Source organism: Falco punctatus, assembly GCF_963210335.1.
Source record: "Falco punctatus genome assembly, chromosome: 9".
Lineage (NCBI taxonomy): Eukaryota > Metazoa > Chordata > Aves > Falconiformes > Falconidae > Falco > Falco punctatus.
In genome coordinates, this window is record NC_137589.1 from 39,047,757 (window position 1) to 39,059,916 (window position 12,160).

General features: G+C 48.5%; 1 protein-coding gene across 2 annotated transcripts in view; it reads left to right on the plus strand.

The window, feature by feature from the left end:
• Positions 1-6,894, plus strand: part of SYNPO2L (synaptopodin 2 like) — a 42,027-nt gene extending 35,133 nt beyond the window's left edge. For both annotated transcript variants that reach the window (XM_080401203.1, XM_080401204.1), the window contains one exon: positions 474-6,894. In XM_080401203.1, the coding sequence (XP_080257329.1) occupies positions 474-2,812 (2,339 nt within the window). In that variant the 3' untranslated portion in view covers positions 2,813-6,894. The remainder of the gene's footprint in view (positions 1-473) is intronic.
• The last annotated feature ends 5,266 nt before the right edge of the window (positions 6,895-12,160 follow it).

Sequence of the window (12,160 nt, forward strand, 5' to 3'; positions counted from 1 at the left end):
AGTGGCTGCTTCCCAAACTCTCAGGGCCAGACAAATCACTTGCTCCAGGGAATCCTCCATATGGTAGGAGGAAGGTCTGCAAAAAGCAGGGCTCCACCTTCAGGGTCATAAGTAAATGGTAAAAATTCCCAGGAGCAAGGGCATGCACAGTAAAAACACTGTGAGATACAGCCTGGGACTCTTGGCAACGTGTTGCAGAAATAGGAAATCCCAGGTCTGACCAAGAAACAGAGACCAGCCATCAGAGTGGGGGGAAGTTCCCTCCCCACAGCTGCATGGAATTCTGTTGTGTTTGCAGGGAAAGAGAAAACTGCACCTGGCTTTCTATCAGCAGTTCCTAAAGACACTATTAGCAAAGAAGGGCAGTGTATTTCCTGGTATGGGCACCAGAATACTTGTAGCCATATCACAGTCCCGCTTTGCCCACCCAGCCTTTCACTGACCTTGAGCTTGCCTCCTTTTGTCTTTTGCAGAGCTCCACCGCCACGAGAGCATCCAAGAGAAGAACGTGAAAGAAGCCAAAACCAAGTGCAGAACCATTGCATCCTTGCTGACAGATGCACCGAACCCCCACTCCAAGGGGGTGCTGATGTTCAAGAAGCGCAGGCAGAGGGCTAAGAAGTATACATTGGTAAGCTTTGGGAGTGTTGACGAAGACCGCTCCTACGAGGAGGAAGACGGAGTTTTTCCAACTAGTGAGTCTGAATTTGATGAGGAAGGTTTCTCTGATGCCCGAAGCCTAACTAATCACTCAGACTGGGACAACACTTACCTGGACATTGAAAAGTCCAAGTCTGACTCTGAACAGAAGGAAGAGAAGCAAAAAGGCTTGAGTGAGGCTTCAGGTAAAGGAGCACGATTATTTGAGCAACAGAGGGAACGGGCTGGGAAGTACACAGTCGAGAAAGTCCCGGTGCAGAAGAGCACCCAGCCTGCCCCAGCTGCCCAGCCACAGCAGGGCACGGTGAACGGAGATATGCCTGTGCCACAGAAGGTAGACAGTGTGCCCCTCAGCATCCACCTGGAAGGTGTGCAAGTGCCCAGCAAGCAGCCAGACACTCCCCCAGCTCAGCTCCTGGCTCCCCCTAGCCCCACTTTCTTCCTGCCTCCCCCAAGCACGCCTGACCCCTTCACTGCAAGCTCAACAAGCATGTTCAACAGGTCTGCACGACCCTTTACTCCTGGCTTCTCTGGCCAACGCCCAGCAACATCCTCTGTCGTCTTCAGGCCATCTGCACCCAAAAAACCTAGTGAAAGTCTAGGTGGACAAAGCACGGTGGTTCCCCCTTTCTCACCTCTGGCTGCAGGAACACCTGCCAGTGCACCAGTGCCAACACACCGTGGTCCAGTCAGCTCCTCCACATCTCTGTATATCCCTGCACCAGGAAGACCAACGCCACCACTGGAGTCACAGCCAAGAGGGGGAGGAAGTACTCCAGACACTAAGCCTTCTGCCAACACTGCCCGAACATCTACCACCTCCATCTTTCTGTCAACTCCCTCAAAGCCAGGAGGAGAAGTAGCCTCTGCGGCATCCCAGCCACGAGTCCCTGGAACAGCCTCTTCTTCTTTGTATATCAGTCCAGCACCGTCACAGCACACAATAAGCAGTTCCCCCCTGCCAAAGCAGCCTTCTCCTGCTGTCTCACCAGCAACACCACGACCTCCTTCTGAGCCCTTGACCTCCAGGGAGCAGAGGATTGCCGTGCCGGCTCCCCGCACAGGCATCCTGCAGGAGGCTCGCCGACGGGGCAACAAGAAACCCATGTTCAGTAAGATTGAGGAGAAGAAGAAGAATTCACCCAACCCTGAGCTCCTGTCTCTGGTGCAGAACCTGGATGAGAAGCCTAAAGCTGACCACCCTGGGGCAGGCTTTGAGTCTGGGCCTGAGGAGGACTTCCTCAGTCTGGGTGCTGAGGCCTGCAACTTCATGCAGTCTTCTGGCCGCAAGTTCAAGACCCCACCGCCAGTGGCTCCTAAGCCTCAGCAGCAAGATGCTGGACTGGTAAATGGGGCCCAGGACATGCCTCAGCTTAAAGGCAAGGGGGCAGAGCTCTTTGCCAAACGCCAGAGCCGCATGGACAAGTATGTGGTGGAGACAACACCGAAGCCAGAGTCCAAGGCCAGGACACCCTCTCCTTCCCCTTCTCTACCCTCCTCCTGGAAATATTCACCCAACATCCGTGCTCCCCCTCCAATAGCTTACAACCCAATGCATTCCCCTTTCTATCCTCTGGCAGCCAGCAAATCTCAGGCTAGCAAAGCAGAGAGCAAAGTGAAAAAGGCACCTGGCCAGAAATCAGGGATCAAGGTCATTGATTTAATGCGCCACCAGCCCTATCAATTAAAATCAGCCATGTTCTGTTTTGGGGATCCCCCAAGCTCCAGCATTCAGGAGTCTCCTGGTCAGACAGGCCCACAGGCTAGCTCGTCCTTCACGGCAGCCAAGCAGGTCCCTGTGAAAACAGCCAAGACTCAGGAGATACGTCGCTTCTCCACTCCAGCTCCCATGCCAACCTCAAGCAGCCTGGCACCCACTGTGCTTGTGCCCCGCTCGGCCACCACGTTGGATGAGCCAGTGTGGAGAACAGAAATGGCCTCTTCTGCCCCCACTACACCGGCACCCTTCCAGGTGGAGCTCAGCCAGTCCCCTAAGCCATACCAGAGCTCCCCAGAGCCTGGTCAGGCGGGCCAGGGGCCTTACCCAAACCCAGCCTCAGCCTCTCGGTTTCAGGTGGCCAGGCCCAAATTCTCAGCAGCAAGAACAGGGATGCAGGCCAATGTGTGGAGGCCGAGCTTTGGCCACCACTGAGGCAGGCAGCACTCCCATCCCATCTGTGGCCCTGCAGAGATAGTGCTCGTTTTGTCATTCATGTCAGCTCAGTACATTGGGATGAGTGATACAAAATGAAGAAAAGACAAAAAAAAAATAATTACTCCCCTTCTGCACCACCCTCTCCCCCAGCCTCCCCTTAGTCTCAGATGGGCAGCTTCGTGGCAAGGCTTACTGGCCATGGCTACAGCAGGAGGAAGAATGTGGAAAGAGGACACAGAGACTGGGAACTTGTACACAGTAGCAAAATGCACCTCTGGAGGTGGTGAAGGGCAGGGGTGGCCTCATGTGAGGACATGTAGGCGGCAGTGGTTTTCCTTTCCCAAGGGCTTTGGAGTCACCCCTGAACAGACTGAGGGGCAAGAGCTTTTCCAGGAAGAAAGGGTCAGAGCTGGGATTACAGTACAGAAGCCCTAGCTTCTCCATTAGACTGCTTTCCTCTGAGCCTGTCAGTCCATACGCACACACACACATGCACACCGCAGTGTTCAGCAGGGAATGAAAGCAGAAGTGGGGCTTTGCCTTGGGCACTTCTCCCAGACTCCCCTCCAGAGGGCCATGGGAGAGGAGGCAAGAGAGCAGAGCGAGCGGCGGTGTTTGCACGGCACATGTGGGCAGTGTGCCCTGCACAGGAGGGTGGCCGTGTATGCCCGCTCCTGCAGTCACCAGGGATGAGGGTGAAAGGGAGAGTCATCTTAGCTGGTGCTAAACATGGCTATCAGGTCTGGGAGCAGTTTGCCAAAGAGGGGCATTGAATGGACTTGGTGGGGCTATCACAAGGTGGAGGAACCACAGAAAGAAGTATCTGTTTTTGAGGATACACAAAGGCAAAGCTAAGCTCAGGCAGTGGCTGATTGGCGCAAGGAAGGCCCTGCAGCATTAGTCCCACTGGAAGAGGATATAGATGCTGTAAGTACAAAGGAGGATTGTGTGGGAGAAGGTACACTTGGTTTTAAAAGGAGGCAGGATTGAATATCCATTTGCACATCATCTTTTTGTTTAGTTTAGGACAGAAGTGTGGCTAGATTGGAAATGGATCATGACATTAAACTTGCTGAAAACTCTGTGATGAGCTAGAAAATGAAGCCCCTTTACAGATGCTCTCGGTGTGGAAGTGGAGGAAAGGGAAACAGAAATTCACAAGTAGAATTTCATACTAAATGATTTCAGTATCCTTGGGATCTATTTGGTAAGAACTGAAGTGCTCTGAGATTCGCAGAGGATCTGCACTCACACACACATACAGAGCTCATTTTGCTGGTGATGCTGGGGAAACAGGACTGGTTATTCCTTGAATGTCCCAGGCTAGCCTCAGACTTAATCCCTACACCAAAGGCACACAAGAAAAAAGAATTCCCTTTCCCAAGGAACAATTCAGGATATTAGTAGGGACTGTGCATGTGTGTGTGCATGTCATCTGTGCTCTGGTTCGCACACACCTCTGCCATTTGCTTTCCACCTGTGCTCCTGTTTTGCAGCAGCCACTTTTACAGTGTGATCCCGTGAGTACACCAAGAAAACATTGCTCCTGAAGCACTGGCTTCCAAACATGGCAGATGCCCCAGCTGCAAGGAAGGAGCTTCCTGGGCAGAGATTGCCCAGCTTTTTGCTAGACCCTCAGGAATGAGTACTGGAGGCGGGATGAAGGTCTTTTAGCCTTGTTTGAGACATGCCTCCATCTCATTAGGCTTGCTTGTCTCCTTCAAGCAGAAGCTGTTCTCTGACCAGACTGAGAACAAACTTTGGATGTACAAAACTATAGGTTCTGGGGAGAAAAAAAGGAGGGTCAAATGGGGCTGGTGCCAAGTCTGTAAGCAGTGCAGCTAGTGTGGTTTCACGCTAAGTCTGAGCCAACCTTCCTCCGTGCAGCTGGAGCTTACAGTGTATAGCTCTTTTCACAAAAGCTGGTGTTTCTACATTTCCTTAGAGAATGCACATTCCTGGGGGCCCTGAAACACAGGACGTACATACTGGGGAGGGCTGAGGACAGCACTTACACCTCACTTGGCAGACTTATCAGCCATGGGAGAGGATGGAGAGAAAACCTTTGGGAATGCCTTGAATTAATGTGCAAAGGAGTGGCTGAGACAGAAGAGGTGCTGCCCCTGGTTGTATGACATGGGAGCAGCTGACCTGAACTGATGAGGTGATTGTGTGTGTTCCTGGAAAGCCCCAGAGGGGACGTCTTAGGACAAGTCATTACCATAGGGTAAATTAATTCCCATCACCGTAATCCACTTAGCTTTGGTGAAGGAGAGGAGCCATGTTACAAAACCTAATTTGGACAATTGCTTTCTCACTCATCGTGTGCTGCATTGTATTGCCAGTGTTTCTGGAAAAAAGTCCTGTGTGCTGTAGCAAGCTGTATCTCTGTGATTCTTCTCAAATATGGAAGGAGGAATATTCTGTTTTGCTAGGAAAGCTGTGAGAAGGAACTCGAGGACTAGCAGTGCTCCAAAAGCTTTGTGCCTAGTCTCCTTGTGGAGTGCTGTCTGTCACTGGCTAATGGTTTTAGCCACTAGCCTTAGACAGACAAGCTACCACAAGTTGAAAGCATCACTGAACTCAGGTGTAGAGAGGGGTTGTGTGGACCAGAGAAAGGGTGTTCAAGATAATTCTGCAGTGAAGAAATAACCTCAGAAAGTCTGAATCTTGCTCCAGTGTCTCTCTCCCTCAGGTCCATAAAGGTGAGTGCTCTCAGGACCTGAGTGTCTCGGGAAATTCATTTTGCCGCTCAGAAAAAAGAGAGGTCTGGCCTTAGCATGTAAGGGAGATTGCACATGGTTAGTATTTCAGTGGTCCCACTCCAGATTTCTGGGAGACGCTCATGCAAGCCAAGGCCAAACACTGTTGAATGTTAGATGTCAGCACCCAAGTGAGTGGAATAACTGCATTTGGCCCATCATTTCTAATAATGTAATGAGCAGGAGATGAAAAAATGTTAGGTTTGACTGGAGAACGAGTATTAAACATCAGAGCAAGGAAAAGAACCAGGAGGCTGGGGATCCTGCATTTCACTTCTAACATCCTTGGTTCAAAGCTATGCTTAGAAGCAAAGCCAAAGTAGTCTGCTGGATCTCAGCCCCTCTTGATCTTTTCTGGATCCTATGCTGACACAGGACTTAATCTGCAGAAGCAGAGGGTGTTGCAGATGAGGCCTACAGTGCTTGTGGCATATCCCAAACAAGGCCTGTGGCTGCAAGTAGCATGAGATAAGAAATAATACTGAGATGCATCTGCTAAGCTATAAGGAAGAAACCTGCACTACTGCTGGCTTCAAGCAGCTCTGCTAGTGTCTGCTCATGAAAATATTGTGGCTGTGCCTCTTAGAAAGGTCACAGGTGAGGTTACGAGGAATACTTTTCAACCATATAAGCTTTTCTTGAGCCTCTTGAAATTTCTAATTCTTCAGCTGTTCAACAAGCACAGACATAAACAGTTGTTTGACAAGTTTTAGCTCCCACCTGCTAAGCTATAAGATGCAGTGGTAGGCCAAACCCCAGTATCCCCTTGCTAAGCATTTGAAGATGCATGGTCTCTGATTTAAAACAGCCTATCATCCCTCCTCTCTAGAATGCTGCAGGTTACACATTGCAGCTATGACAATTCTGGGGGTTCATCTTTGCTTCAGAAGGATCAATCCATTCCCTCTGAACATATGAGAACACTTGCCAGAGATAACCTTAAGATCCTGCAGCAGCTGAGAGGAAGAATCTCAGAAGAGACTGGTGTGATGATGGGTCACTGATCGCCAGACATGAGCATAGTGCAAGCCAAGATTGTCCCTTGGAATGAATATGCTCCCTTTCTGCTATAATATCCAGCATCCCCTACCGGACCCTCTTCCTAGAAAAGACTCAACAGTGCTCTGAAAATGGGAGCCCAGCAGTACTGCTCTCTCTGGTGGAAGATGTGACCCCAGAAGAAGAACAGAATTGGCATCTTTATTTATGGAAATACTTTTTTTCCTTTCCTGTTTTGTCTCCCCCTGCCCCCCCGCCCCCCCAGTTTATAGTCACTTTCTATTTGTGCAGAAGAATAAACTTGTGATATGCACTTTACATGTGGCATTTTGTCACTTTCTTTGCTTGGCACCCAGGAGGAACTGCTATGTGTACAGCATATGCAGCTAGCACTACCAACAAACTACTAAGGCCAAGACAATATAAGGAGTCCTAAAAAGGACGGGATGTCTCAGCAATAAAAACACCTAAGTTGGACTGAACCCCCTCTATACATTAATAAAGCCCTATGCAAGGAAAAACCTAAGTGAAACCCAAAACTTTGGTACTACTAGCTATAAAACACTCACTGACAGGGTGAAGAAGTTCATGGGCCAGCCCCAGCTGGCCTGTCCCAGCCCTGCCCCTCAGCCTGCTTTAACCTAAACCCTACCCTCTGCTTGTAAATCTGCTAGCAACTTTTTCAGCTGTGGCAAATCCAAATATAAACTCACATTGAACGATTCCACTTAATATTAACCAAGAGATCAGAAAACCAAATCAGTCACAAAATCAGATATATCCCATTGTATCCTCAGGCTCCAAGCCTAACCCTGACTCTAACCCCAACCCAATTCATGTTCAAGTCTACTCAATTTCTAGGTCCTGAGAGGTCCATTGTGCTCAGTTTAGGACAAGCATAACAGGTTGCATTTCCCAGGTGCATGCAACTCACAGCAATTCCTGAGCACTGCAGGAGATGCTGGGGTCAGCTGTAGGATTAGACTGCAGACTCTGGACACTTGTCCAGGTATGATTTTGTGGATGTTTTTCAGATTAATTGCAAGGAGAAGTTTCTTACACAGTGGTCTGGAGAGGGTCTTGGAACTATCCAGCATATTTCTGATCAATTTGCGGACAGGAAACGCACAAAGGGGCAGCTATGTTTGCTGATGCCAAACCTGAGCTTCTGTCCAACCAGAAGCACAGCTCCCAGAGAAATAAGTCTACAGATGCACAGGCTGCAGATTAGGACTGCATCTTGTTTTGCTTAATAAAGCTGACAAAGTAGGATTATGAGCTATTCCAGATGGTTTGACACATTGCAGGACAGTTGCTGTGTCCAGGGCTCTGATTAAATTCCCTGTTAACCTTTACAACCTTCTCAAGTGAGAGTCATTTCTTCTCACAGCAGGTCATGTCAGAAAGAGCCTGAGAAACAGAGTTTCAAAGGTGGCACGGAAGCCAGCCCTGAGGTTACAAAGCCAAATGATTACTGAGCAGCTACGCAGCAGGGTAGGGATGACTTCAATGCGCTACTCAAGAGAGTACTTTAAAACCAGAAAATAGTAAGGTGCCTAGTAGGGATATCTAACCCCAAAGAATCATACCCGATGGAAGGAGAAATGTCCAGCAAAGAGCACAGCAGGGCAAGCACAGGGCGTGTAGGCAGAGCAAGCGTATTCCAGGCAGTCCAGACCTATAGCCTCAACGGCCACTAGATGTTGCCACCGTTCTTCTCTGAGTTACCTGGGGTTTTGGCATTCGCCTGATGTGGTGCTAAGTCTGGAGGGTTTAAACCTTAGGAAATCCTTTCTTCCTAATCTATCCTCTTTTGGCGTTCACATATGGTGTTGCTCAGTCCCGCATACCAGAGGAGAAGGCCAGCCTCATACCAGGGAGTTTTGGCAGCGAGAAGCTTGCTGCAGTTTGGAGATCCCTGAGTGGTAGCATATGTGGCATGCAGGCAAACAGGCTGCCCAGCAAGTAACGCACCATGGGCACGCCAGCTATTTCAACACACACTCCAGCTCTGTGATCGAATCCTACATATTTCTGTCCCAGTCCTACATCTCACAGTGCATTAAGCTCACTTAGTGGCAGGAAGGAGCCTGGCATTAACTGTTTTTCCTGTTGTGGGGGCTACAAACTACTGATAAATCTTCCTGATGCCTGTGTAAAAGTGGAAGAGATTAGGTGTTTATGAAATATATTAAAATAACAACTATTATATATTATGTATTTCAATATAAAAAACAAGCAGAAAAAAGCCAAATCAAGAGGTTTGCAACCTTTTTTAGAACAGAATCAATCATGTTGAAATTCACTGCTTATGAATACTTCCAGCACAGCTCAGACCTGGGATCCAAGAAAAAAGGGGAGCAGGGTCAGGGTTTAATTCTCTGTCTTTGGAAAATTAAAATGGTGAAGGCTACTTGCCAGACTGACACTGTCTGCCAGACTTCCACATGATCAAAACGTGCTCAGGTGACAGCCTTGCTGACGACACTTGTCTTAGCCACCGCTAATGTCCATCTAGCACCATGTAACGAGGCAGATCTCATCTCCTGCTCTTGAAATGACTTTGCAGATGCCAACAATTTGAAGTCAGACCATTTGAAATGAAGCACACAAGAATGCAGTCCAAATAAATTAATTTTGAAGATCCAAGTCAGAGAAAGCAAAGCTTTGTGCAGGCTGTTCCTAAGGCCACTTAAGCAAAGGGTATATTTGGAAAGAGGGAGGTGGTTACAGTGAGATACAGACAACTCCTTGTATGATTAGAAACTCCTCCCTGAAGTGCTGAAATGTCCTACAGGCAGCACATGTACTACCCTGCTGACCTAAGTGGAAACTCCATGTACTCAAGCAACAATTGAATTTAGAGACCAAACTTCACCACACTCCAGGTAACACTCCACACTTCAGCCAAAACAAAACTAAAACAGCTCATGTTTCAAGGCTTGTAATGATTTTAAACCCTGAGCACTGAGTAGCATGAGTGTGTAAGATACCAGTAACAGCCCTACATAACTTCTTTTCCATGCTGAGTTCATCTTATTACTTACGGCAGAGATACCAGGTTGGTACAATATTCCCAGCGGAAAAAGCCACTGAGCTGCTGAACCTGGCACCATGGCAGGGCACAAATGAAGATCTTGCTAGACCCACGATTGACATTTCTAGACATGGGAACTAGGCATTTCTCTCTCCCAGGAGAAACTGTGCATAGAGAGGAGAAAGGAGCAGGATTTAGTTCTCAGCCTGGTAACTGAAAATGGAGACATATAATTTTATTTGAAGGTAGAGTAGGAGGTGAGAATCTCAGTTAAAGATGTGTCTTGGTGCATAAGTGTCAGACACAAGACTGCTTTATCCAAATCACCCTATAAATCCTGGTGCCATACTAGTAGGGTAAAACCTCTCTTATATTCCCTCTGGGTTCAAGGCTGAGGCTCTGTGCAGCACACTCCAGTTGCACGCTTAGGTCCTGTGTCTCACCCGATGTATGTATGCACATGCAGATGAAAATAACCTCTGGAGGATTAGGATTGCAAGGATAGAACGAGGCTTCACATAGCACTGAATGAGGGGTATAGATCATCTTTCAAAGTGGAGGTGGCCAAGGACTCTTCAGAATTTGAGCCTGATGACAGCCACAGGCACAACAGCACTGAAAAAACTGGACAAGAGTCTGGTCTAAACCTTGGATTTTGCTACTGGAGTTTCTGAGGAGTCTGATGATTAGTCTAGGAACCTAAATACACCCACCAGCAACTAGGGAATAAAAGAATCACCCCATGTGATCATTTCAGCTTCCAGATACTACTTTTGAGCCCTGGATAAAGATCCTGCCCTGTACTCTCTACTTGTAGTTTACTTTCCTTCATATGTCTGCTCAACCTCTCATTTCCAGTTCCTCACCACCCTGCCTACCTCTCAGATGAGACCTTGACTTGGTGTACAAATGTTTTGTTCCCATCAGACCACAGTTCCCATCAGGCCTTGAAGCTGGACTTCAGGGTCCTTGCCCTTGCCCCTAAGCCTGCTTGCCTCTTGCCTTTAGGCTGGGGAACCACAGAGGAGTCTGGTCTCCTGGAGTTGGCTCACCCTGAATTGCTGTCAGTGCCTTATTCCTGGTCCTAACTGCTGGGCATGCCTGCTCATATACTGATTGAGATCCTCACATACCATGCTGGACATGCCTTCTCTTCAACTCCTTGCTATTGCTTTTCTCTAGTATGTCTCTTGAGTTTTTTAAGATGGCTCACATTTGTTTCCTGCTCACCTCCAATTACCAGCTAGCCATGGGGCACTCTCCCCCCTTCCACCCTGCTCAGCTTCTCTCTCCCTGCAGCTTCGAACCCCTAGGGTGGGAGGAAGCAGTGAACCCTTGGGGTGGGAGGAAGCAGAGGAGCAGTGGGTCATGTTTGTGGCAGGGAAGAGCAACCACATACTTCCTTGCTACGTGGCCTTTTGGAGCTACACCACGCCTCAAAATCCAGCAGGTTTCCACATGATATCCATCTGGCACAAACTGTTCCTCTATCTGGCACAAAGTGTTCCCCTGAGGTGTAACTTGTGCTTGGGAAAGCACAGGAGATGACTGGAGAAATAATACAACAGCTATAAATTGGTCTGAAAACAGCTTCTTGAAGCAAGTAGAGAGGACGCAGAATGTAGCATCACTCTCTAGTGACTGCAAGAGGGTGCCATATAGTGGTAGCTGCATTTCTCAGCTTCTCACCCCACAGTATAAATCACATTCATTTCTTAGATGACTATCCAAATGGAGCTAGAAACTTCTTAAAATTAAGAGGTAACTGTACCTCATGCCTTTGCAAAGGGAGAGGCAAAGGGCTGCTGATTTTAAGCAATATAGCAGCACACCGTGTCTGTTCTCACTATGCCCCCCACCACATGCCATCCCCTTGTGACAGGCAATAGCTCCCTTGTTCAATAGCATTTAGACGACAGAGAACTTGAGTAGGAGAGCAGCACCCCAAAGAGCACAACTGGACTTCACAGCAGGCACTGGGCACTCTGGGCAAATGCTCAGCACTGTGCTAAACCAATCCAAGAGAAATAAATGTGGCAACAGAGTACTACTCACCGTACAACCTGCAGTGAGCAGGGCTTGGCCAGTACCAAGAGACCTGCTCCTCTGTGGCCACCTGCACTTGTGCAGAGTAGGTGAGAATTATGGACAGATGGTCAGTTGTGACTAGTATTTGACGCTCTCCAGCTTTGTGCAGATGTAAATGCCTTCAGCAGGCAGAAAGCTCTGTGATAGTGCCCAGAGCAGACAGAGTGTGTTTACAGTTCAGTTGTGCTATCCCTACACCTGTTTTACAGCGGCACAGTTCTGGGCAGTTACTCCAGAGTTTGGGGGCAGGATCCAGGTTGGACGTCGTTCCGGTGTATCTGCTGGGCTCAGTGAAGGACGCAGAACTCCTTTGGATAGTGGAAAGCTTGCAGCACAGTGTTACAGCAGACAGGAATGAGGGAGAATAATTATGATCTGTGCTATAGGCATAATATGAAGTATACATAGTAGTTATATGGATGCAAGCAAGAGGAAAATGGGAAACTTCAGGCAGGAGAC